Source organism: Typopeltis vanoorti, chromosome 14 (genome assembly GCF_054136105.1).
Source record: "Typopeltis vanoorti isolate ZY-2024b chromosome 14, IOZ_Tvanoo_1.0, whole genome shotgun sequence".
NCBI lineage: Eukaryota > Metazoa > Arthropoda > Arachnida > Uropygi > Thelyphonidae > Typopeltis > Typopeltis vanoorti.
This window is the reverse complement of record NC_143562.1, coordinates 67,469,326-67,490,593: the sequence shown is the minus strand read 5'-3', so window position 1 is coordinate 67,490,593 and position 21,268 is coordinate 67,469,326. Positions and strand designations below refer to the sequence as shown.

General features: G+C 34.5%; 1 protein-coding gene across 1 annotated transcript in view; it reads left to right on the top strand.

Annotated features, from left to right (window-relative positions):
• Positions 1–21,268, top strand: part of LOC150099562 (protein qui-1-like) — a 118,526-nt gene that overhangs the window by 55,229 nt on the left and 42,029 nt on the right. The window contains exons 3-9 of the mRNA XM_090403459.1: positions 3,829–4,031; positions 5,227–5,429; positions 6,298–6,410; positions 9,056–9,206; positions 10,494–10,665; positions 13,057–13,260; positions 13,361–14,219. Of these exons, the coding sequence (XP_090259585.1) occupies positions 3,829–4,031; positions 5,227–5,429; positions 6,298–6,410; positions 9,056–9,206; positions 10,494–10,665; positions 13,057–13,260; positions 13,361–14,219 (1,905 nt within the window). The remainder of the gene's footprint in view (positions 1–3,828; positions 4,032–5,226; positions 5,430–6,297; positions 6,411–9,055; positions 9,207–10,493; positions 10,666–13,056; positions 13,261–13,360; positions 14,220–21,268) is intronic.

The following is a 21,268-nucleotide window of genomic DNA, read 5'->3' as shown; positions in this document are numbered from 1 at the left end:
CTTACGCCCGTTTAATTCAGTTCATGGCTTTCAAACTAGAAATCCCGTGTATTCGTAAATGGTAAAATTTGGAATGAAATTGACTCATTTTCGTGCAGGAAAAGGTGAAGACTGAAAATAACGTGTACTATTAAGAGAATCCTCTGTTGGTTATACGACATGCGGCAAAACAGCCGACCAAGAAATAGGAGATGGTGGAGCTGTATACCCACTAAACAACATTTGACAAAAGTTCTAACAGTGTTATTCTTTTTCGAGTAATAAATTATATAAAAAAAAGAATTATCTTAAATATCGTGGATTTTAGGAACTCAACGGATTTTATATATATTTTTTTTTAATTGATGACATTTTTGCCTCATAGAACGTCATTACAATACACACGATGTTGAGAATAAGTATTGGGACTCCCCATTTCGGAATGACACACACTAATTCATGTTCATCTACTGCTTATACTGCCGTATAACAAACAACAGTAAGAGACTGCAACGTTCCTACGCGTTCACCCATTGCCTATGCTACTATATAAGACAAACGCTAAAAGACTATCATCCAAAGATTTATCAGACTCTAGAAACGCGAGGATGCTGCTTCAGCTAAAAATTCTAAGAATGTTCGGTAGAGAAATCTCATCAGCTGAGGTGAGTAGAGAGCCGCTTTGTCGATATATACTGAAAAGAAACTTCAGAGCCCAAAGAGCGACCATTACAATCAATAGCACAGACTACACCGGTGTAAAGAACATCACGGTCGGTCCTTAGAGCGTTGTAAGTCCGTGATGAATAGCACTACTCAGACAAGCAAAAGAGTGACTGTGAATGTGACATTTCTAGGGTCCGGCTGTTTCTCCTTCCTGATCCTACTAGAAATGTTAACCAATCGAAACATTTCTAGATACTTCCAACATTGTGGTTATTTTGCGGAATATACAGATGTATCTTTCAGTATGACAACAAACCACATTTTAGTGCAGATGAGACTCAAAAATCTTTAGAGACTTGGTTTATCTTAATTCTGAACGACGAATGATCACAAAACGAGAGAGAGGAGAAATTACTAAAAGAAAGAGTCAAGAAAGATCCTCGGGGATGCCGAGGATTGTATGATCGTAAAATCACAGGTCAACTTATTAAACTTTCATACTTTCGACAAACATTCTGCTTTGAAATAATGTTGGATCTAATGTCCACTTTGCCCATGTAACTAGAGGGAAGTAGCCTAGAAGAGTAACAGGTGTGATCTGAGTCAAAGGTGGACCCTTCTGCTAGAGAGAGGTACACAACCATACTGATATTTTTTCAAATTTAAGAGGATTTACTCTAATTAAAAAAACATTAGGAAACACCAAGAAATTTTGACATCAGAATGTGCAAAAATACTGCAGCCTAGTATTAATACATTTTATTATTATCATCTGAGACCTCTAGGGAGTCAACGACTCATCGAGGTAGGCTATAAATCACCCCAAACCAGCTGCCCTTAAATTCATTCACACTAGATGCACTCATTACCCCTAAGGGTAAATTATTCCACTCGCTCACTGCTCTCTGAGAGAAAACCTAGCTCTTATCCCTTTCTTGACTGAGAACAACCTTAACTTCCAGGGATGTCCCTGTGTTCTCTCCCCGCCTTCCATATAACGAAAAAGTTCATCATTTGAAATGCTATAACAATCACTCAAAAGTTTTACAGACCTCTATCATATCACCCCTCTTTCTCCTGTTAACCAGAGTCTGTAATCCAAATACTCGCAATCTGTTCTCATAATCTAAATCCCATAATCTGGTAATCTTTTAACTCTTCTTTGCACCCTTTTCGTGGTCTTATCAAAGTCATAAATAGCCAAAATGACTTCCTTATCTTAACGTGAAGATTCGCTTCAATATCGCAATTATCCTCTGAGCTGCATTTGCAACTTTTGCTATGTGACCTTTGAGCTTTCAATTCTTATCCACCAATACTCCAAGATCCCTTGCCTCTTCCGTTTCTTGTAGTATAACTCCGCTAATATAATATGCCACTGGAAATCTCATTACGCCAAAGTACATAACTTTACACTAATTAACAATAAACTGACAGCCATTTTTGTTTGCCCAAATTTCCAGTCTTTCAAATCATTCTGCAAGTACTGCATATCAATAGCATCCCTGATTACCCTGGTTATCTTCGCATCATCAATAAACAATTGAACGTCACCTATAAGGTCCTTCCCAATTCTTAATGTATAGAGTAAACATCAATGGCCCAAGCACTGACCCCTGGTGCACAACACTGGTCACCTTAAATCTGGTATATTCACGCTCACTGTATGCCACATTTAATATCTGTGCCAACCATCCAATTATGTACGTCAACAGTTTATATTCCAATCATATATTCTCCAGTTTACGCAACAGCCTATCGTGTGGTATTCTATCAAATGCCTTAGAAAAATCCAACATTATCATAGTGTATCTATTCCCTTTATCCAACTCGGCCGTAACATTGTTATAAAATATGAGCAAATTGCTAAAACATGACCTTCCTTTAGTAAACCCATGCTGTTCCCTGCAGAGTGTAGAATGATTGTCAACCCATTTCTGTATGCGAGTTCGTACTAACTTCTCTAAAATCTTCACTACCACACCAGACATATTGGCAGTTAGACCCATCAGTATTTGCAAACCACCTTTGTACAATGGAACTGTCTTGCATTCCTTCCATTCCTGTGGTATCATTCCTGAGCTGAGACTCAAGTTATACAAATGTGAAAGGCCTAGCCAATTCAGCTGAACATTCCTTTAACAAACGGGCAGATATTCTGTCTGTCTCTATTGACAAATTCTTATCCAGGTTATGCAAGAGCTCTTTAACCTCATTTTCATGATCCTGTAACTCTTCATCCAACGTAGTAGTAGTAGCACTGTGCAACATGCTACATACACCTGGTTTGATATATCTTAAAGTGAGCACTCGTTAACTGAACAATCTCCTTGGCTTCCGGCACTCGTGTACCATCTGCATTCAATAAAGATATTCTTCCACATTCATTCTTTATTTTGCTTGAGGCATAACGATAAAATTTTTATTGCCTTTGATAGACAATTTCTTTTCATACTCCGTTTTAGCTTTTCTCACAATACTCGTTACTTTTCTGGCCTGATCTTTATATATTTCATAAGACCTCTCATTCTTATTCTCAAGATATTCTTTTCACATCATCTTATTCTTGTGGATCTCTTGCTTAATAAGGCTGCACATCCATTTCACTCCCACCCTATTTATTCTTCGAATTGTACGGATACATATATATTGCTCTAAATCGTTATGGGATGATGCCTTCTTTTTTATGAATTATTCTTGTATATTTCAAGGCCAGTTACACCCATAATATCACCGTTATCTTTTATTTAATACTTAATGTTATAAATGACAGCACAATTTACATATACAAAATGTTTTTTTTTATATTATTCGATTTATTATCGACATAAACTTAATTTTATTTTTTCGCCCGACATATTATTTAAATATTTTCCTGCTTATATTAATTTAATTCATGGAAATACTTCTTTATAATAAGCGTCAGTATATGTATTGATCACAAACGATTTGTTTGTTTTCCATTCTCTATGGTTGTTTATATGGAAGGTACTTGATGACGTAATAGACATCTGTTTAAAAAGAAGTTTCATAACAGAATATAAAATAACAATACGACACTTTATATTGATCTAAGAATAAGATATAAAAGATTCTCAAAAACTAATGTAAAGAATTTTGTAAAAAGTACTTCATAATGTCAATGTACATAACGTTTAGAGAAATTTAATTTCTTTCCAACAGACTTCGAGAATGAGAGGCGACATCTGCAAGAAAAAGTTCTACCCGAACTACAAAGGCACTGTTCATCTTGTGGCCTTGACATCGAAGTTCTCGACATTCACCAAGGAAATGATGTCGACTCTACCTTCGATCCTCGCACATTCGCTCACCAATTTCAAGAGATTGAAAACTGCCATCGGGATTCTCTTGGGTGCTTCATGCTGGTAAGTAAAATTCATTGGTACGTTCCGCCATCCTTCTCTTATCAAAACATTGGATCCAACAACCATTAAGATGTCATCAATGAATAATTTCGTTCCAAAATCTTGAGACAAAAATATTTTATTCTTTTAAAATTGCTTTAAGTAATGTTCAGATACTTTTTGTTATTTAAGTATACAAGTAAAAGTTTTTATTTCCTACCAAACTAAAAATCCACAAGATCTTCCCAAGATTTTCCTAAGAAATCAAAAAGCACGCGACATTTCTTTCCAGAACGCTTTCACCTCCCCACTATGACACGCATGAAAAGATACGGAAACAGCTACGGTTACAATACATTTCTCTTTATTCATCCAGGAGTTTTCAACCCATGACATTTGGAGACATTAAAATAACTTAAAAAAAAAAAACTTCCGTAAATGCGAAGGTCATAAAGTTGAGAAATTTTCTCGAGCGTGTGAAGTTCGTAATACATTACTGAGCATCTGTAGAAATTGAAACGAATAGCATATTAGGGATCCTGGGTTGAAATCTCTTAAACTAAACCACAGGAGGGGGGTAGATGGAAACACACAAGTTCCATTAACGCCTGCGGTTGGAAACGCCGACACATCATGCGTAGTTATTTGACTCCATTTTACACCAACATCTTCGCGTTTTTTTTTCTGTTTAAGATTCAAATAAATAAAAAAAAAATTGGCACCGCAATCAGACAGTTTATTTTTTTTTACTTTTATATCTTCGTAACTCCTTAAGATATTTCATAGCGCTTTATAGTTCCATATAAATGGAAAATAATACTTCGAAATTAAGAACATTTATTTTTCATTATATCTCTCTAGCAGTCCTCTGTCTCTCACACATACACACACACGTACAATCTGTCTATTTCACTCAATTATATCCGATTCCTAGGCCTATTGCAATACGTTCTTCTGGGTGATTTTCTATTTTGAGGGATGAAAAACCCCCAAATTCGATAGAAAAACCCTCCACCGAAACTCCCCGATAAGGTTTTTTCCATTCTATACGGGGTTCGAATCCGGATCTAACCAAAGAATGTCGAAATCGACACAGCTAAGACATCTAAATCAGTTTTCCAAAATAAATATTTTTGAAATATATGATTTAATTTTCTTTTAAATCCGCTTTTAATTTTATTATTTACCGATCATTCTGTTTATTTACTTATTGTAGTGTATGATGGGAAACAAATACAAACCATGTCCACTTCCGGTGTCAATAGAAACGACGGAATTCAATCCCATTTGTGATGCTGCCTTAGAAGCAGGTTTGGATGTATCTATATTAGATCAGTGGTACAAACTAAACAACAATTTAGTTCCTCCAGCTCATGTTATCCAGGAAGTGCAAAAAAAATATAAAAAATTTCACTTAAGGTAAGCTCTCGTCTAAATCGAAAAAAAAAAAAATTGAAATTGATTTTTTTTTTTTTTTTTGGTAGGCGAACTGATACTTGTATTCTTTTCATTTTCTTCAGAAAGCCAGGTGACTTGAGCAAAAAAGAATTTGACGTCGAAGTCCAAGAATGGATGGATGTGCATGAACAGTTACTGAAGATCTTGAGGTACGGAGCAAAAGTTGTCCATCAGGAGGGGATCATCAATCAGATCAACCCACAACAGAAAAGACGCTACTTTCTGTCCGGTATAACCAATATATTTATTCACTTTTTAAATCTAATTAAAAAAAAAAAAACTATGTTTGTATTCCTTTTTGTACAAAAGGACTTTTATTGGTTCATTAAGATATTTATCGGAGCAAAGAATTCTTTAGATAAACGTAACATCGCTTTTATCTTCTATGATTTGATAACGTTAAATGTAGAAATATTCTCTCCTCCCCCTAACGAGAAGCTATTTCATGATAGCAGTAATTATTTGTCATGAATTGTAGCGTGGATTGTTCATTTATATTTCATTCAACAATGTATTTTTCGTTTAATGAAGTATACGACGCTTATTTCTGAGAGTTCATCCGTTTTTACCCTTTGCGTTTGCTCATCCTGCGCAATGGAATCAATGCTGAAATTAGTCCTCCACCAAAGTGGAAATAATTTTTTTTTCTATTCTTTCTTAATGTGCCAGCATATTTTTTTCCCTATGAAAAAATTTGAGAATGCCCTAAAATGATATTAAAATTTAATTATAAAAAATATGAAAATCGATCTAGAAATGAAAACAAGAGCACTTTTATATCGGTTATGTTTCTTTTTTTTTTCTACTGCTTTATTTTTATAATTTTCAAATGTGATCATTCATATAATCGTATTGCAGGTCTTCATGCCCAGCTTGATCATGCTCTGAAACAGTCACCGTCTGCTCAACATCGTGTCGTCTGCATCGTACGGCAACTTGAAGGTTAGTAATTTGCCAACATAAAGCAAATCGTTTCTATTATTAGTCAATGCGAGTTCTTCGTATTAAAAAAAAATAAAGAACGGCAAAAACCTAAGGTATGTAAAACAACCGAGTTATGAGCTTATACTACGCCATTCATTTCTGTATACTTCAACTCTTATCGATTCATAAATCTCTTTGCGTAATACTAGATACTTAAAATATCTTTTCTTACCTTTATAAGAGCTTTAAAACGTCTCTCGCTGAAATATTAAAGACTGTTACTCAAGATGAAAGAGATGGTGAGGTGAGAGATCAAATTCCTTTCGATACTCACGAAATAAAGGCTTAATTTGTATTCACGAGGGAATATCAGTTGACAGTAATTCATTGTGAATTGATAATACGACACACACACACACAATAGCATAAAGATGCCTTCAAAGCAAACAAAGACGAAGAGGTAGGCGAAGCTTGAACAGCAGAATTAGTCGTTCGTTTCTCCTCCGATAACCTCCAAGGGAGTCACTTCCGGTTGTGTTCAATACTACAAGCGCTGTTTGGTGAAGTGAATGCAAGTTATAGGAATAAGGAAGCAAAGTTGTCGACTAAAAGAAAAATGTTATCTCTGAAGGGTGGGCTGTCAGAAAAAAGGCGAATATCTTAGACAATGGTTAATGGATGCATGTTAGTAACCTCTGTATTCTAAAGGTCGGTTTGTCTGTTTTTCTGAGTCAACACCAAATCATGTATGGAATAAGGTGTCTTCGTTTGGAATTAAGCACTAACTCACTGGCGTTCAGTTGAAAAGCCCATATAAAAGTTCATCGCCTCCAAAACGGGAGTCGAACCCTGTTCCTCTCAATCAAGTGGCATTGTCATTACCGACTAAGCTACGGAGGCTGCTTGTTTCACTATACATCATCATTATTCATCCGGAAAATGACAGAAAGGTTCAATAGGATTATAAATCCAAACCTCGTATATATAATTGGATCTCAAAGCCCTAAGATGATTTTAACACACGATTTAGTGTTCAATTCTTTGTAGCGAATCGTGAATTCTGGAAACGCATCTATTAAGCTCAATTAAATCCCTCAGAATGAAATGAATGAAATTCTTTGTCTTGAAAATTAACTGAATTAATAAACAAAGTAGCAGATGATAGCATCTGTCACCTCAGATGTAACCCTTTCGCCCGGGGTCAAGAGCTGACGTAATATCCAGAAGTAATTATATTTTCGTTACCATTAATAGCTGCACAATTACATAATGCACGATGGCAAATGGGAAAGCGCAAATTTCTAACAGACTACGTTTATTAAAAGTGGGAACGACGAAATACTGAACATTCATATTATGAATTAGATTAAGTGGATTTGTTGACGAGAGAAAACCCGTGTTGGTAATAGGATCAATTTCATTACGATTTATGTGCTGACAAAAATGATATCCTAAAAGTTATAAGCAGCGACAGCCATTTGGAGAAGAGCTGCTGAATTATTCATCATAAGAATTTACAGAAATTAATCATAATAGTAATTTTCATGCACAATTGTTGATGCTCGTGCAGAAATTCACAATTTCTAGAAATCTAATTGTTACAATTCTCGCGCACACGTGTTGCTGCTCGTGAGAAATTGACAATTTTTAGAAATCTAATTGTTACAATTTTCATGCAATATTGTTGCTGCTCGTGAGAAATTGATAATTTTAGAAATCTAATTGTTACAATTTTCATGCAATATTGTTGCTGCTCGTGAGAAATCGACAATTTTTATAAATCTAATTGTTAGAATAATTCTCGTGCACGATTTTTGCTGCTCGCGAGAAATTGACAATTTTTAGAAATCTAATTGTTGCAATATTTCTCGTGCAATATTGTTACTGCTAGAAACTTATTATAATAATTAGATTTATAAATTATATGAAGAACCAAAGGCTTCAATTCGGCAACATAAACTTATTTATATAAATAAATAAGTATATATAATAATAAATATTTATTTATATTAAATAAGTAAATAAGTTTATGTCGCCGAATTGAAGCCTTTGGCTCTTCATATAATAATTCATTAGGACACCTTCTTGGCAATTCTCATAGTAGGGTATATGTAAGTTCTGTTTGCTACAAACTTGGTGTTTCTAGTCCTACCTACTCACTGATGAGACCTCAATAAAGGTTGAAACCGGTCGGGGTAGTGACCTTCTCTCACTCATAATGTAGAACAGTAATACAGCTCCTAGGAGCTAAGTTCACATTATGGGTAAATACCAAGAATAGTGATCGAAGCTTGCTCCACTCTTTCTATGAGTTGCCTCAGTTTGCACTACCAAATGGGTCAGATGCTGCACTATCCAAGTATTTGCTTACGCTTGGAATCACCGAACTTTATATAGTTTCTTATTCGGCTATGAAACAATATGGGATGTAATAGCCCTTAACTTAAATTAGATTTATAGTTTATATAAATCTAATTATTATAATTCTAGAGCACAGTTGTGTTTTGTATAAAAATTTAATTGTTAGAGCAATTCTCTCTTGAGTCGTTGCATTGGTATACTAAAATGCATTTCATAGCAACCTAATTTATATAGTAATTATTGTTTGCGTGAAGTGTTACCGTAGTGAGCTATCATTATGGTTTATTCCGCTAATTTTACAGGAATACATCTGGACGATTCTGAAGCCACAAACTATGTCGATATTACCTCTCAGGAAAGTTTGACGATTGACGAAGAATGCATCTGCGGTGTCCAAGAAATGCTTGATGATGTCATATTTTCAGTTAATAGAAACAACGTTCACTATTTTAAGTAAGTATATTTGAAAATTATGTCAAATATAATTAATATTTAAGTGTTTGACTCTATATATTGCAGACATTTTAAAACACAGAAAGCAACGAATTAAGAATGTATAAGATGCGATTAACCATATCACTTTGAATTGGGGAAACAGAATTAGCCACCAGCGGTTGCTAAGTTTCCTATGAGAATACAGACACTATGAATCGCATGTTTTACCACTTTTTTTCAGTGATTATTGATCGCAGAATAGCTTTATCGTTTGTTTTTTCAGTACAACAATGTATGAAAAGAATTGATAAACAACAATAAAAATAGTACTAATTTCAACAATCAGACGTTCGTCCATTGTTGAAAGGGATGTGTATATAAAACTATTGAATTTTATGTGTAAATTTCACATATTGGAATTGATTAAGATAGAGTATAAAGATGTTTAAAATATGCGAAGTAAGAGGCTTAAAAAAATAACTAATATTAATTCCAAGAATTTTTCCTAAGGATACTTCATTCCATTTTAATATTTTATTTATTGAGAAGTGCGAGACGCAAGACAAATAAAAAAAAATACTTCCTCATACAAAATGAAGCGTGATGATCGCCAGATATATTTTTGACAGCTTAATTTCCTGAGTTCTAGGTAATTATGGATTTTACAGGCCTCTCCTACCTCTACAGTTCGTCTTCCTTTTGTGTATTATACTGCAGTTCCGTTAAAATCTACTTTGATGGGGATTTAAATGCTCAGGATCACGTTGCTTATAAATATGGAAATGTTCGTTCATTTAGGCTTCATCGGGTTACTTGACCGGTAATTCGGATCAAGAAATAAAGAGAACTGCCTGCCTTAATAAAGGCATTTAATACCAGGAAGTTTTTTAATGGAATAAATAAAAGTAGATCTACGTCGACAGTGCACTTAAACTCAAAGAGGAATATTTAAAATAATTAATTTTAATAATTGCATTTAACTTAAATTTTAAATTGCATTCGACCATTTAAACAGGTAATTTTTGTTATTTAATATAATTCAAGCTAATTAGGTTTTAATAAATTAAAGACTTAATTCGGGATGTTAGTCAAGTAAATAATAGTTTAATATCCGACATGCTTCACTGACTAATATCTGTCAGCATTTTCAGTGGCAAGCAAAGAAAAGTAACAAAAACTAGGAAACTAACCGACAATTCTAAAAATTATATAAAGTTATCACTGTGCGTGATATAATTCGCGTGTCGCAATTGTATCACGGTCAAGAAAAAAAAGGTCATAATAACTAATTACGTTTTCTTTCAGTGTACCTTGGCACAAAGGTGGCATTGATCCCGTCATCTCAGATCACAGCCAGTATCTAAAGCAGTTTGGAGACGTAGTGTTTACTAACCTTAAGAAGCTTATAGACGAAGCAGCTGCGGCGACTAATCCAGATTGGGAGGCTTTCCCTCCTCCCTTACGTAAAGCAATTCAAGTAATTATTTGCCTTACTTTTCTGCTATTATAATTATTACTAAAAAATGAATGCAACACTTAAAACACTCATTACGTGGGAATATTGGTCCCAAAGCAATTGTTTTTATTATTGTTATTACTGTTTTTTACTCGGCATATTGTTCTTTTGTTTTATTTCATAGAGAAAATGACATTTGCTTTCTCTACAATAGCATCCATCACGTGGCAAATGCCTAAAAGCTTTGTTGTGAACGTGCTGAAAAACAACAACTGAATTTATGAGTTAGTGGATTTCAAAAATTAAATATTTTAGGACTGCGATGGAAGGCATTGTTGCATGCGTATTGTTAAAATCTCATCTGCATTTTAAAACAAAAGACACGTTCAACAAACAAGCTAACGATGAAAAGCAGAATACCAGGAAGAATGAACTTTTATTGTATTTGAATGCTTACCAGACAATGCGTTGAGAACAAAAAGACAAAAGATCGGTCGTTGAGGGGATATGTGGAATGACTTTTCTAATTATGCATATCAAAGGAAACAAGAACTGAAAAGAAAATATAATTCTTTCAGATGGGATATGTTTGAAGAAATTTAAAATGATAAAAAGGTGGAATCAGTTTAATGTTCTACAGTGAAACAATACAAGGACAGTCATTAATTGTTTTTTTATTTAAATATCATTAATAGCTGTAAACGATGCCGACAAAAAAGCAGTAAGAACTCCCACTTGTCGAATCGTCGGTAATCTTTCGGTAAATATTTAAAAGATGAAAATAAAAAAGAAGAAATAAGCAAATATTCGTTTAATCATGGTCAAGTATGTGCATTAGAATTATTTTCAATTAGCTGAGATGCCGAATGTTTTCCAAATATGCAAATAAGGTTTCTAAGAAACCAAAAAAAAAATAGAACTGGTTTATTTACAAAAACATCGGCTTAAGAAATGGGGAAGAATTTTAATTGTGCGTAACTACATAAAAACTTCATTGCTTTAAGAGATGAAAGAAAAAAACATCTCCTGTAGATGAAATACGAACTGAAATTTCTTTTAATTCTTGGAGTACAAAATTTAATATTGAAACAGATTACGTTTTATAATTACTGAAAAAAAATTGAATTAAGTTTGTGTATTAAACTTTTGGGAAATACAAGATAAATATTTAAATTAGTTTAATTTCTAAAAGTTATCGAATATCAGTCAGTTTCAACGATATTAGAAAGGAAGGAAATTTTAGAATGCAGAAGATTCTAAGTGTTTATCTTGAGATCGTTTTTAATTATCAATTTTTTTTCTTCTTTTGCATGATCCCTAATTCAAGCAGGTGGAAGTTGCAACTTACAAATTTTAGGCCTTAAGCTGATTGTTGACGTCACAATATTTGGTATTGTTTCACCAGGGTTAGATAATGCACATGCGCATTATGAACCTATATAACAGATAGGATCGATTGTGGGGTATAGCGGAATGTCTTTAAAGGACTCGCTAATCCTAATATACCCTTCTGTTACCCTTTAATCACAATAATCCTAAACAGCTATTATATAGGGAACAAATTTCCCCTTTTTATGTAAGTTAATTAAGTTAATTGAACTCCTAAGGTTCAATTTGTCTAATAAAAATGATACTCAAAGAAAACATTTGATCCTTTATCTGATAACGAGACTCGCAAATCACCCTAACTAGAAATCCTTCCGCCTTACAGCTGCTTAGGCTCCAGTAAATCCGTCATGGAAAATTACTCTTCACAGATCACGAAGCTTCTATTTAATTTCATCACAGAAATGGCTGATAAATTAATTTTGCAAGAGTGCTTGCTTAAATTATCCACCAAACTATGAATTCTAATTATTACCTAATTGAACACTGCGCTAATTATAATACCTGCGTAGTATAACAGATTATCGGTCGACAGGAAAATTAACATATCAATTGCAGTGTTTGTCCAGATTATTTACGTGTTTTGTCTTTGACAACCTTAAAACTGACTGTGCGTAGAGCAAATCAAATATTTTACTTTTTTTTTGTCAACTAAATTCTACCAACCAATTAGACCTGAAATTATTTAAATAATTAACATGTCAATAATTGGGAACCCTAGTGGTAATGGTTCATCACAGTGTTGACTCTTAATGATAGCTTCCAGGTTGAAATTCTAACGCGTCGAATGTGTGAACGCGGTAGCTAACTAATGCTGAATATGACATTAATCATCAGCAAAATTCTCCAATTCAACAATGATATTAAGCGTTTCGAAGTGAAATTCCAACAATAAGTGAAACTAACAATGAAGAAAGTCTTAACAATGGCCTGTACTATTGCGATATAAGGCATTATAAATTGAAATAGACTACTTTCTCAACAATAGCATGTTTCTCATTATTTCGTTTGACATTCTAATTCCAGGAGGTGGTTCGAGAATCCCAGAGTCATTTGTGCAATAGTCAAAAGCACTTACGAGTTCTTGGAATGTCCCAATCATTGGGTAGCGACTGTGGTCCGCTCTTACAGATTCAGACCTTGATGCTTGGAGACGACGAACGTATAAGGCATACTCCGATCATTGTTTGCGGAAAAGAGGGTTGTGGGAAATCAACAATACTTGCTCAAGTAAATCTTTTGGTCAATAAGTTTATATAACATAAATAAGATCAGCTTATTAATATTAAATCTTTTTCTTCATTCTCTAAATGTAGGTTTTCTTTTCCAGGTTTTCATGTACTGTACAGAATGGTTAGATAGCGAGGTAGTGAGGATAATACGCCACGTCGGACACAGTCCGTGTTCCACTTTCATACCCGAACTACTGCGCAACTTGTGTCTTCACATCAGTTTAGTGTTCGGATTCGAAATCAGTCCGCGTCACCACAGTTTCGAACTCGGCAAACTGAGCATCTGGTTTCAGGACTTGCTGAAACTCGTCGAAACGACGGACAGTGAGTTAGTCATCGTTTTAGACAACCTACACGAACTAAGGTCGCCACCCAACAACCAGGCCGCCATTTTAGGATGGTTGCCGTGGAACTTACCTTCCAATGTACATATCATATGCTCCATTGCCGAAGAAGCGGAGACCATTTTGGGATTGTTGAAATCCAGGACTTCAACCGGTGATAATTTCGTTTACATCCCCCAACTGAACCCTACTGCAGCTGTCGCTATGTTACAATCCAACCTTAAGGATAACAAATACACGCTCACCACTGATCAATGGGAAACCATCAAAGAGAAGCTCACGGGAAGGACTGTGTGCTCGTTGTACATCCAACTGTTGTCTCATCGGGCCAAGAAGTGGCCATCGTGGATGGAACTTGAGGAAAAGGATGTGCCTCGGAATTTAGACGACTTAGTGAACGCCTATCTTCTTGACCTCGAGAAATACTATGGGGAGGAATGCATTCGCAAGATAGCATCTTATTTGACGTGCACGACGTTTGGCTTGCGTGAACCGGAAATCGTGGAACTACTTTCTACCGCGGAATACGAAGGATCACAAAATGAGGTGAGCGATGCGAGTCGCAAGACTGAATTTTCGCCTACTAGTTGGTTTGGAATCAAAACGGAACTCGGTAAGCACTTCTGATGTATTGCAGTAATAAGTAAGCTTTCTTTTAAGTTGCATTGCAAACAATTAAGTTGTTTTCAGCCAATGATGACACTCAAAGTGACGTAACAATCGTAGCACGTTCTCACCATACCAGATGAGAACGTGCGATGATTGTTTCAATGTATTACAGTAACAAGCAAGTTTTTTAAGTTTATGCCACCATTGGCTAACACTCAAAGTGACGTAACAATCGTGGCACGTTCTCATCTGGCATGATGAGAACATGCCATGATTGTTTCAATATGAAGCTAGCAAAAGATTTGAAATCCTACTAATAATCCAAAGTCTAAAAATCATATTAAATGTTTGTTCCACTTTGAAATTTTTGGCAACAAAAGAGACTTGGAAACTTAATTAGCGATGTAATTCGACTCTTCAGACTAAATCTAAAATATTTCTTTTTTAAAAAAAATCGTCGAGTTGATTCTCTAAGCAGACATTACTTAAAATGTTTGCGCAGTCAATAAAGGAACATCGTTGGTGGCGCTCTAAGATTTCACACGATCTTACGAACAACTCAAACGGAATGTACGTCTAGCATGAGTAAAGTCCACGTTCAAGCATTCGTAGGTAATCCTTGCGAAAAACAAGAGATGTTATCAGCACCCTCTTTCTTAAATCCTCTTATTATGCACTTCATGTCTTACTTCTAGCTGATCAAGGTTAATTAGCTACTTCAAACTAAAGACTTCGGTTGTACCCGAAGGAGGAGTCTATCGATCTGTTTGTCGAACTCGTAACGAAGTTTGTCAAATGTCTCTGTGGCTTCCAAAAGGGGCCGATCTTAATTAATGTTAACAAATATGTTTCAAACCTGAGGAGATTACTGAAGTGGAATGATTTGCGGCTACATTTTTATTCGGTTCAAGATGTCTGCTGCGAATAAGATGACGCAAAGGCATGAGATGTCACACCTTAAGATGTTACTGAAATTAGCAATTCTTTAGGGATGGTTTGGGGTCGTTGTAATGCCGATGTACGACAATAAAACACTTCTACAATCCCCTCCGCGTATTATTCTCATATGATTCACTAGTTTTTGCTAATTTAAACATTTAGAAATCTTAACAATCTCCAAAAAATCAAGTTATTGACTTATCTATCCCATCCAGGATCGATAAGTCAATAACTCGTACATAGGCACTGTAGCACCCCAAATTTTTCTGGATACATAAATATTTATTCATTTATTTCTATTTGCTTCTGATATTTAATTTTATCATCAACAATCCTATACAATTCTCTTATTTTGTATAAAAAATGATACAAATCCATCTCACACTGACGTGCAAGCATATGCACGTCAGTGTGAGATGCCAGCAATTAGCGTAATGTGGCACTGTCCGTTGCGCAGTTCCACTGTTGTTTATATGCAGTTTGCGCCAGTAGTAGAGTGTTCGTAGTGCTTATCGTGTTTACTCCGTCTCTTTAAATATTTAGACATTACAATTAAAGACAACATTGTTATCGTTTTTATTTTAGAACATTATTGAGATTATGGTAATGGATTTTATTTTTAAATCATTTTGAATTATACCAAACTGTATAATTTTATTGATAATAAACAATATTTTTTCATGTTTAATTTTTTTTAATTTTTACCATAATTTTAATATTTTATCCAAATGCGTATATAATGTACTTACAGTGTGCATGTATATTTCGAAAGTTGCAAAACCCCCACGATTTCAAGCCACAAGCCGCCACTGATTCCATCAAACCCTACACAAGTAGCTAGCAATCAATTTGTGGCTTAACTTGTCTATACCTGTATAGACATGTCGAAATGAGCGCGTTATTGACATGCTCAGTATATAGAAAACTGAATTTAAGTGGATGACGTCATCGATTCATATCCAATGAATATAAAAGTAATCGTGGACATATAAATTCCGGTATGAATAAGAGAAAAAATATTATGTTATAAAAAAATTATTAGCTAGAATTTTTTTTTGTTAATTTTTGTGTATTTCATAAAATAAAACAAATTCATAAATTCTGACCATTGCTTAGATAGCAAAGTTCGAGTATAGATTACCCTCTCTGTGATGTTCAGAAAAATTTAGTTTATAAATCGCAGAATTATGTTTATCTTAAGCGTCAGGGATTAATGCTTAACACTAACTCTTCTAAACATCGTAACAATATTTGACACCAAACCTTCCGAATAAATCAAGCAAACATTATAGACGTTATTTTTCAAACAATAATATCGTATTCATTTCCAAAAGAAATAACTGTCTGGCTTTAATACACATCCTGGTGCTTAATATTTAATTAAGTTAGCACCGCCTGGTGGTTTATCTCTAGATTAACTATCAGATTAAATATTATTCTGAAGATGATAATTTCCTGATATCAGACCAAAAGAAAATTTTTGTAAATGTAGTAACTAACTCGATAATATTTGCGTCCATAAATAAAATAAGAAAAAACGAAGACGGTACAATATTAAGAATGTCAAAAGAGAATACTGAGTAAGTAGATTAACTCATAAAAGCTCAAACATGTACTATTATTCAATTCGCGAGGTTATTTTTAAGCAATAAACATTCAAGATGGTGGCAGGTGTACTATATAATAATAATAATAATAATATATAATAATAATAATAATAATATATAATAATAATAAATATATATATATATATATATATATTATAATAAATCAAACTGCGTGTCTCCTCCTAATGAAGTACACTCTATCTCTTGCATGTTCAGCTAAACCTGATAATATCCTTTTGTATTAGGTATTACTATAATGCTCTTTCATTTTTACATTTGAAGCGTTATCTACATTATTTATCTATGAGAAACGTCACAATAAGATAATGGGCATATATTAAATTTTCTTTGGAGTATCAAAAGAGTAACAAATAATTCTTTAAATACTATTTTTACGGTAATTTTAAGACTAATTTCAATAAGTTAATACAATTATTGTAACTGTTGGTGATTAAACTTTTTAAAAATGTAAAAATTTTAAAAGATAAATTTGATAATTGAAATAATAAATATAAGATGCTATCTTCTTATATATATATATATAAACATTAATTATTGTATCAATGGGCTCATGATTTTAAGCATTAGTACTCATTAACAGTTAAAATCGTGATCGCACCTTAGTAATTAAACATTGGTTGAGTGAAAAGCATTTTCTTGAGCAATAAATCTCGCTATCTGGCAACAACTGCGTACTCTTCCAAGAGTTGCAGTTTTAGCAACAATGCGACCACCAGCTTCTCTGAGCTTTTGCAACAATGCGATCACTGGTAATTGTTTGCTTGCTCTGCTGCAAAATAACTAAATGGACGATATCACTCTTGTAACTGTAAAAGAAGACTAAAAAAAAAAAAATCTTTAAGCACCAACTGTCAATAAAACCATCAACTTCCAGCAAAGATAAAGCATCCATAATTTAGTATTTCTTCACCGTATTACTGATCGTAAAGCTCCTACGAAACTTTTGCAATAAACATCCGGATTACAGCTAAAGACGGAAGTCGAGGATTAAAACGTATTCTTGTATGACCCATGATAATAACAACAACGATATAAACACGTCTGATCAGTTGCCATGACGACACTTGCCATAAAGCAACAAACCAATTCCCATTCTCCAAGAAAACATTCCCGCACTTGCGAAATTAGCTAATTCATCTCATTCAGCTCGTAATTACTCTTAAATTAAGCATTCTTAATAGACATTATCCACTGGGAAATCAAGGAAGTGAAGTAATGAAATCCCGTATTGCCGATTAAACTAATTCGATTTTGGTTTTCTATAAATGGATTCCCTTACGGACTTCATCGCTAAAAATCCATCTTATATTCCTTGACGATATTTTTCCCAAGTGACATTTGCTTAGGCATTGAAATCTTATCTTTTTTTTTAGAGTCGACTGCGTTTTCTTTTCATAAAACAATTTTTAAAATTATCGTAAACTTCCAATCCCTTCTTCATTCTAATACATCCATCCATTTGACAACCTGGGATTAATAATATGATCGAACTTACAACGAATTACCTGAAGAAGAGCTGCTCTTTTATAACCGAAGGTGATTTTATGGTCCTGGAGCTGAAGAATGACTCCGTTTCTATAAACATAAAGGCTATTTTATGATCCTTCTGACAGGAACGTACTTAACAATGAAGGGAAAACAAACACTAGATGGCGGTGTAATAATGGATATTTATTGTATAAAATATGCAATTCATCATGATTAACTGGAGTCTTTCAAACAAAAGTACGACAGGTCTATAAAGTTCTACTTGATTTGAGAATAACTTCGATATGCACCACGATCACTGAATCTACTACATTATTTCAGCATTGTAACTTACACCTCTCAGCGCGACCTGGTGAGAACTTTTGAAAGTACAGGTTTTAAAACAATGTGGAACTTTTTAATGTCTTTAAATATTTTAGAATATATTTTAAGTCGTCGAATACCTTGAATTCATTTATCATTTCCGGTACGAACTAATATCCATAATTATATCCATCACAAACTATCAAAAATAATTTTTAGATTGGGTGCATGCACTAGATTTATTCATTAACATACCGTATATAAACTTGTTAGTGACGAACAGATGGCATCATCATTGAGCTACTCTTCCTTGTTACTTTTCTTGCATCTGATTGGTTGTAATCAACAGGAGGATAAGATATCTTCGAAACAGTCGTATTAACTTTCTCATTAATTACTGAACAAAAATGTATTGTTTGGCTACACTGTATCTTCAAGCTCCACACTTCGGAAAATGCAAACTCACTTGAACAACTCTTCAATCAAATAAGCAAGTCACTTGGACTAAGTCCAGATTATGGACTGGATGTTGTCTAATTGTTTAAACCAAAATCTGGAAAATGGAAGGCTAAGGAATAATATGCAGTTTAGAATTATCGCGATGTAAGATCGTATCTGACTGTGATTTCTGGTTATTTTGTTTTCCTTTTTACAATTTTTTTTTTCAAAATCTCATGATAGGAAACAATTTACCTTTCTCTGATATGAGTCAGCACTCTTATCTACCATATTTAGATAGCCTCTTCTACAGCAGATCCCCCCATTATTATTTTTTTAATTCATCTTTTACTTTTAATTCATCTTCAACTGCATCAAAAACTATCTGCAGCGATATCACGGCAGATAGTTTTTGATGCAGTCCGACAGATTTCTTCTCCTGTGACAAAGAAGTCCATCAGCATCCGTTACCTTATGCAAGCAATAATTGAACTGACCTTTCTTAAAACTCACCACGAAAAAAAAAAAAAAAAAAGTTAACAATTTCATATTAAGCACTAAGACACTGGGAACAACATTTAGGCTTTTATAAGGCAATGGACATTACTTTTCAGTCAATCTTTGTAAATATTAATTCCACCATTATGGATGTGTAATAGCATCAATACAAGTAAACAAAAATGGACAACCCGGTCAAGAATAAGCTTATGTGTATATATACGTGAATGATTTCAAAACTTCTGCACACACACTCTTGTTATTAAACTAAATGATTATTTAACAAACTGCACGAGCCTTCAATATTAGCTCTTATCTTCAAAGAGACATTCAGAATGCTGACTATGCCCGTATTACAAGTCAGTAGCCTTACCGATTTTAACATATTGATAAATGGCTAATTTTGCTTGAAATAAAACGAACTAAAGCAGTAAACTCGAAAGATCAGGTTTTGCTTTTCTTAATTTGGAACCACTGTCTGAAAAGGAAGGAGCCAGTGTCAGATTCATCCCTTGTAATTTCTGGCTTGATTGGCCAAGTGGTTCACGTAGCCGCTCTCCCAGCCAGGATTCGAACCCTACCGTGAGACCACCTCCCTGCTTATCGGAGGCCTGAAGTGGCTTGAAAATGTTCCATCTCTACGGCAAGGATTCCACAGATCTGGTAAAAACGAATAAAAATATAAAATTAAGAAAAATATACAAAAAAATCCTTAGCGCATCCAGAGTGCTAATATACTATAGGTCTTCAATCTTTCGTGGATGGGTCTCACATGAAAAAAAGTGAAAATAAAATATGCTTGCCATATTTTGTATATTTAAGCCAGCAACAAACAAAATAAAGTTTATGTACATTTAAAGCTCAAAACCTTCACACCTTACATTCCTTATCAATTGACGTAATGAAGCTCATTGCGCGTAGGGAAAATTATTATTTTCGGGCTACTCCAGCGAGTCCTTAGACTCATCGAGGGAGGCCCTAAACATCATGTCCACACAACTATACGACATTCTCACAGTATCTATCATACCTTGCCTTGAACTCGCTCACTGTCATAGCACCCACAACAGACTCTGGCAGCTTATTCCACTCATTTACCACTCTAAAAGTAAAGAACCCAGCTCTAACACCCCTGCTAACCACACTCTTGCCCAGCTTCCATAGGTGTCCCCTAGTTCTCGCACCACCAGTCCTGATCTCAAAAATATCCTCTGAATTAATCTTATAGAATCCTTTTAGCAATTTGAATGTCTCAATCATATCTCCACTTTTCCGCCTATCAACCAGTTTCTGCAACCCACAAATCTTCAACCTGTTCTCATATGGTTCATTCCATAGACCCGTTATCATCTTAGTCACTCGCCTCTGGATCCTCTCCCCCATCAAGAAGGAACCGAGATGACCAAATCTGGGCACAGTAGTCAAGATGAGGTCTTATCAAGGCTCGGTACAGAGGTACAATAACTTGCTTGTCTCTGCTCGTCAAGGTATTTTTCAACAACCAAGTGAGTTGATGAGCTGATTTAGCTACTTTCGCAATGTGCCCCCTAAACTTCATCTCCCTTATCCACCGACACTCCCAAGTCCCTGGTCTCATCAATCTCTTGGAGTACAGTTCCACCCATGTGGTATACTGCTGCTAATCTTTTCACCCCAAAATGCATAACCTTACATTTTGTCACATTAAACCGACATCCATTCTCCTTAGCCCAGAACTCCAATCTATCTAAGTCATCCTGCGAGATTTTGACATCTTCTG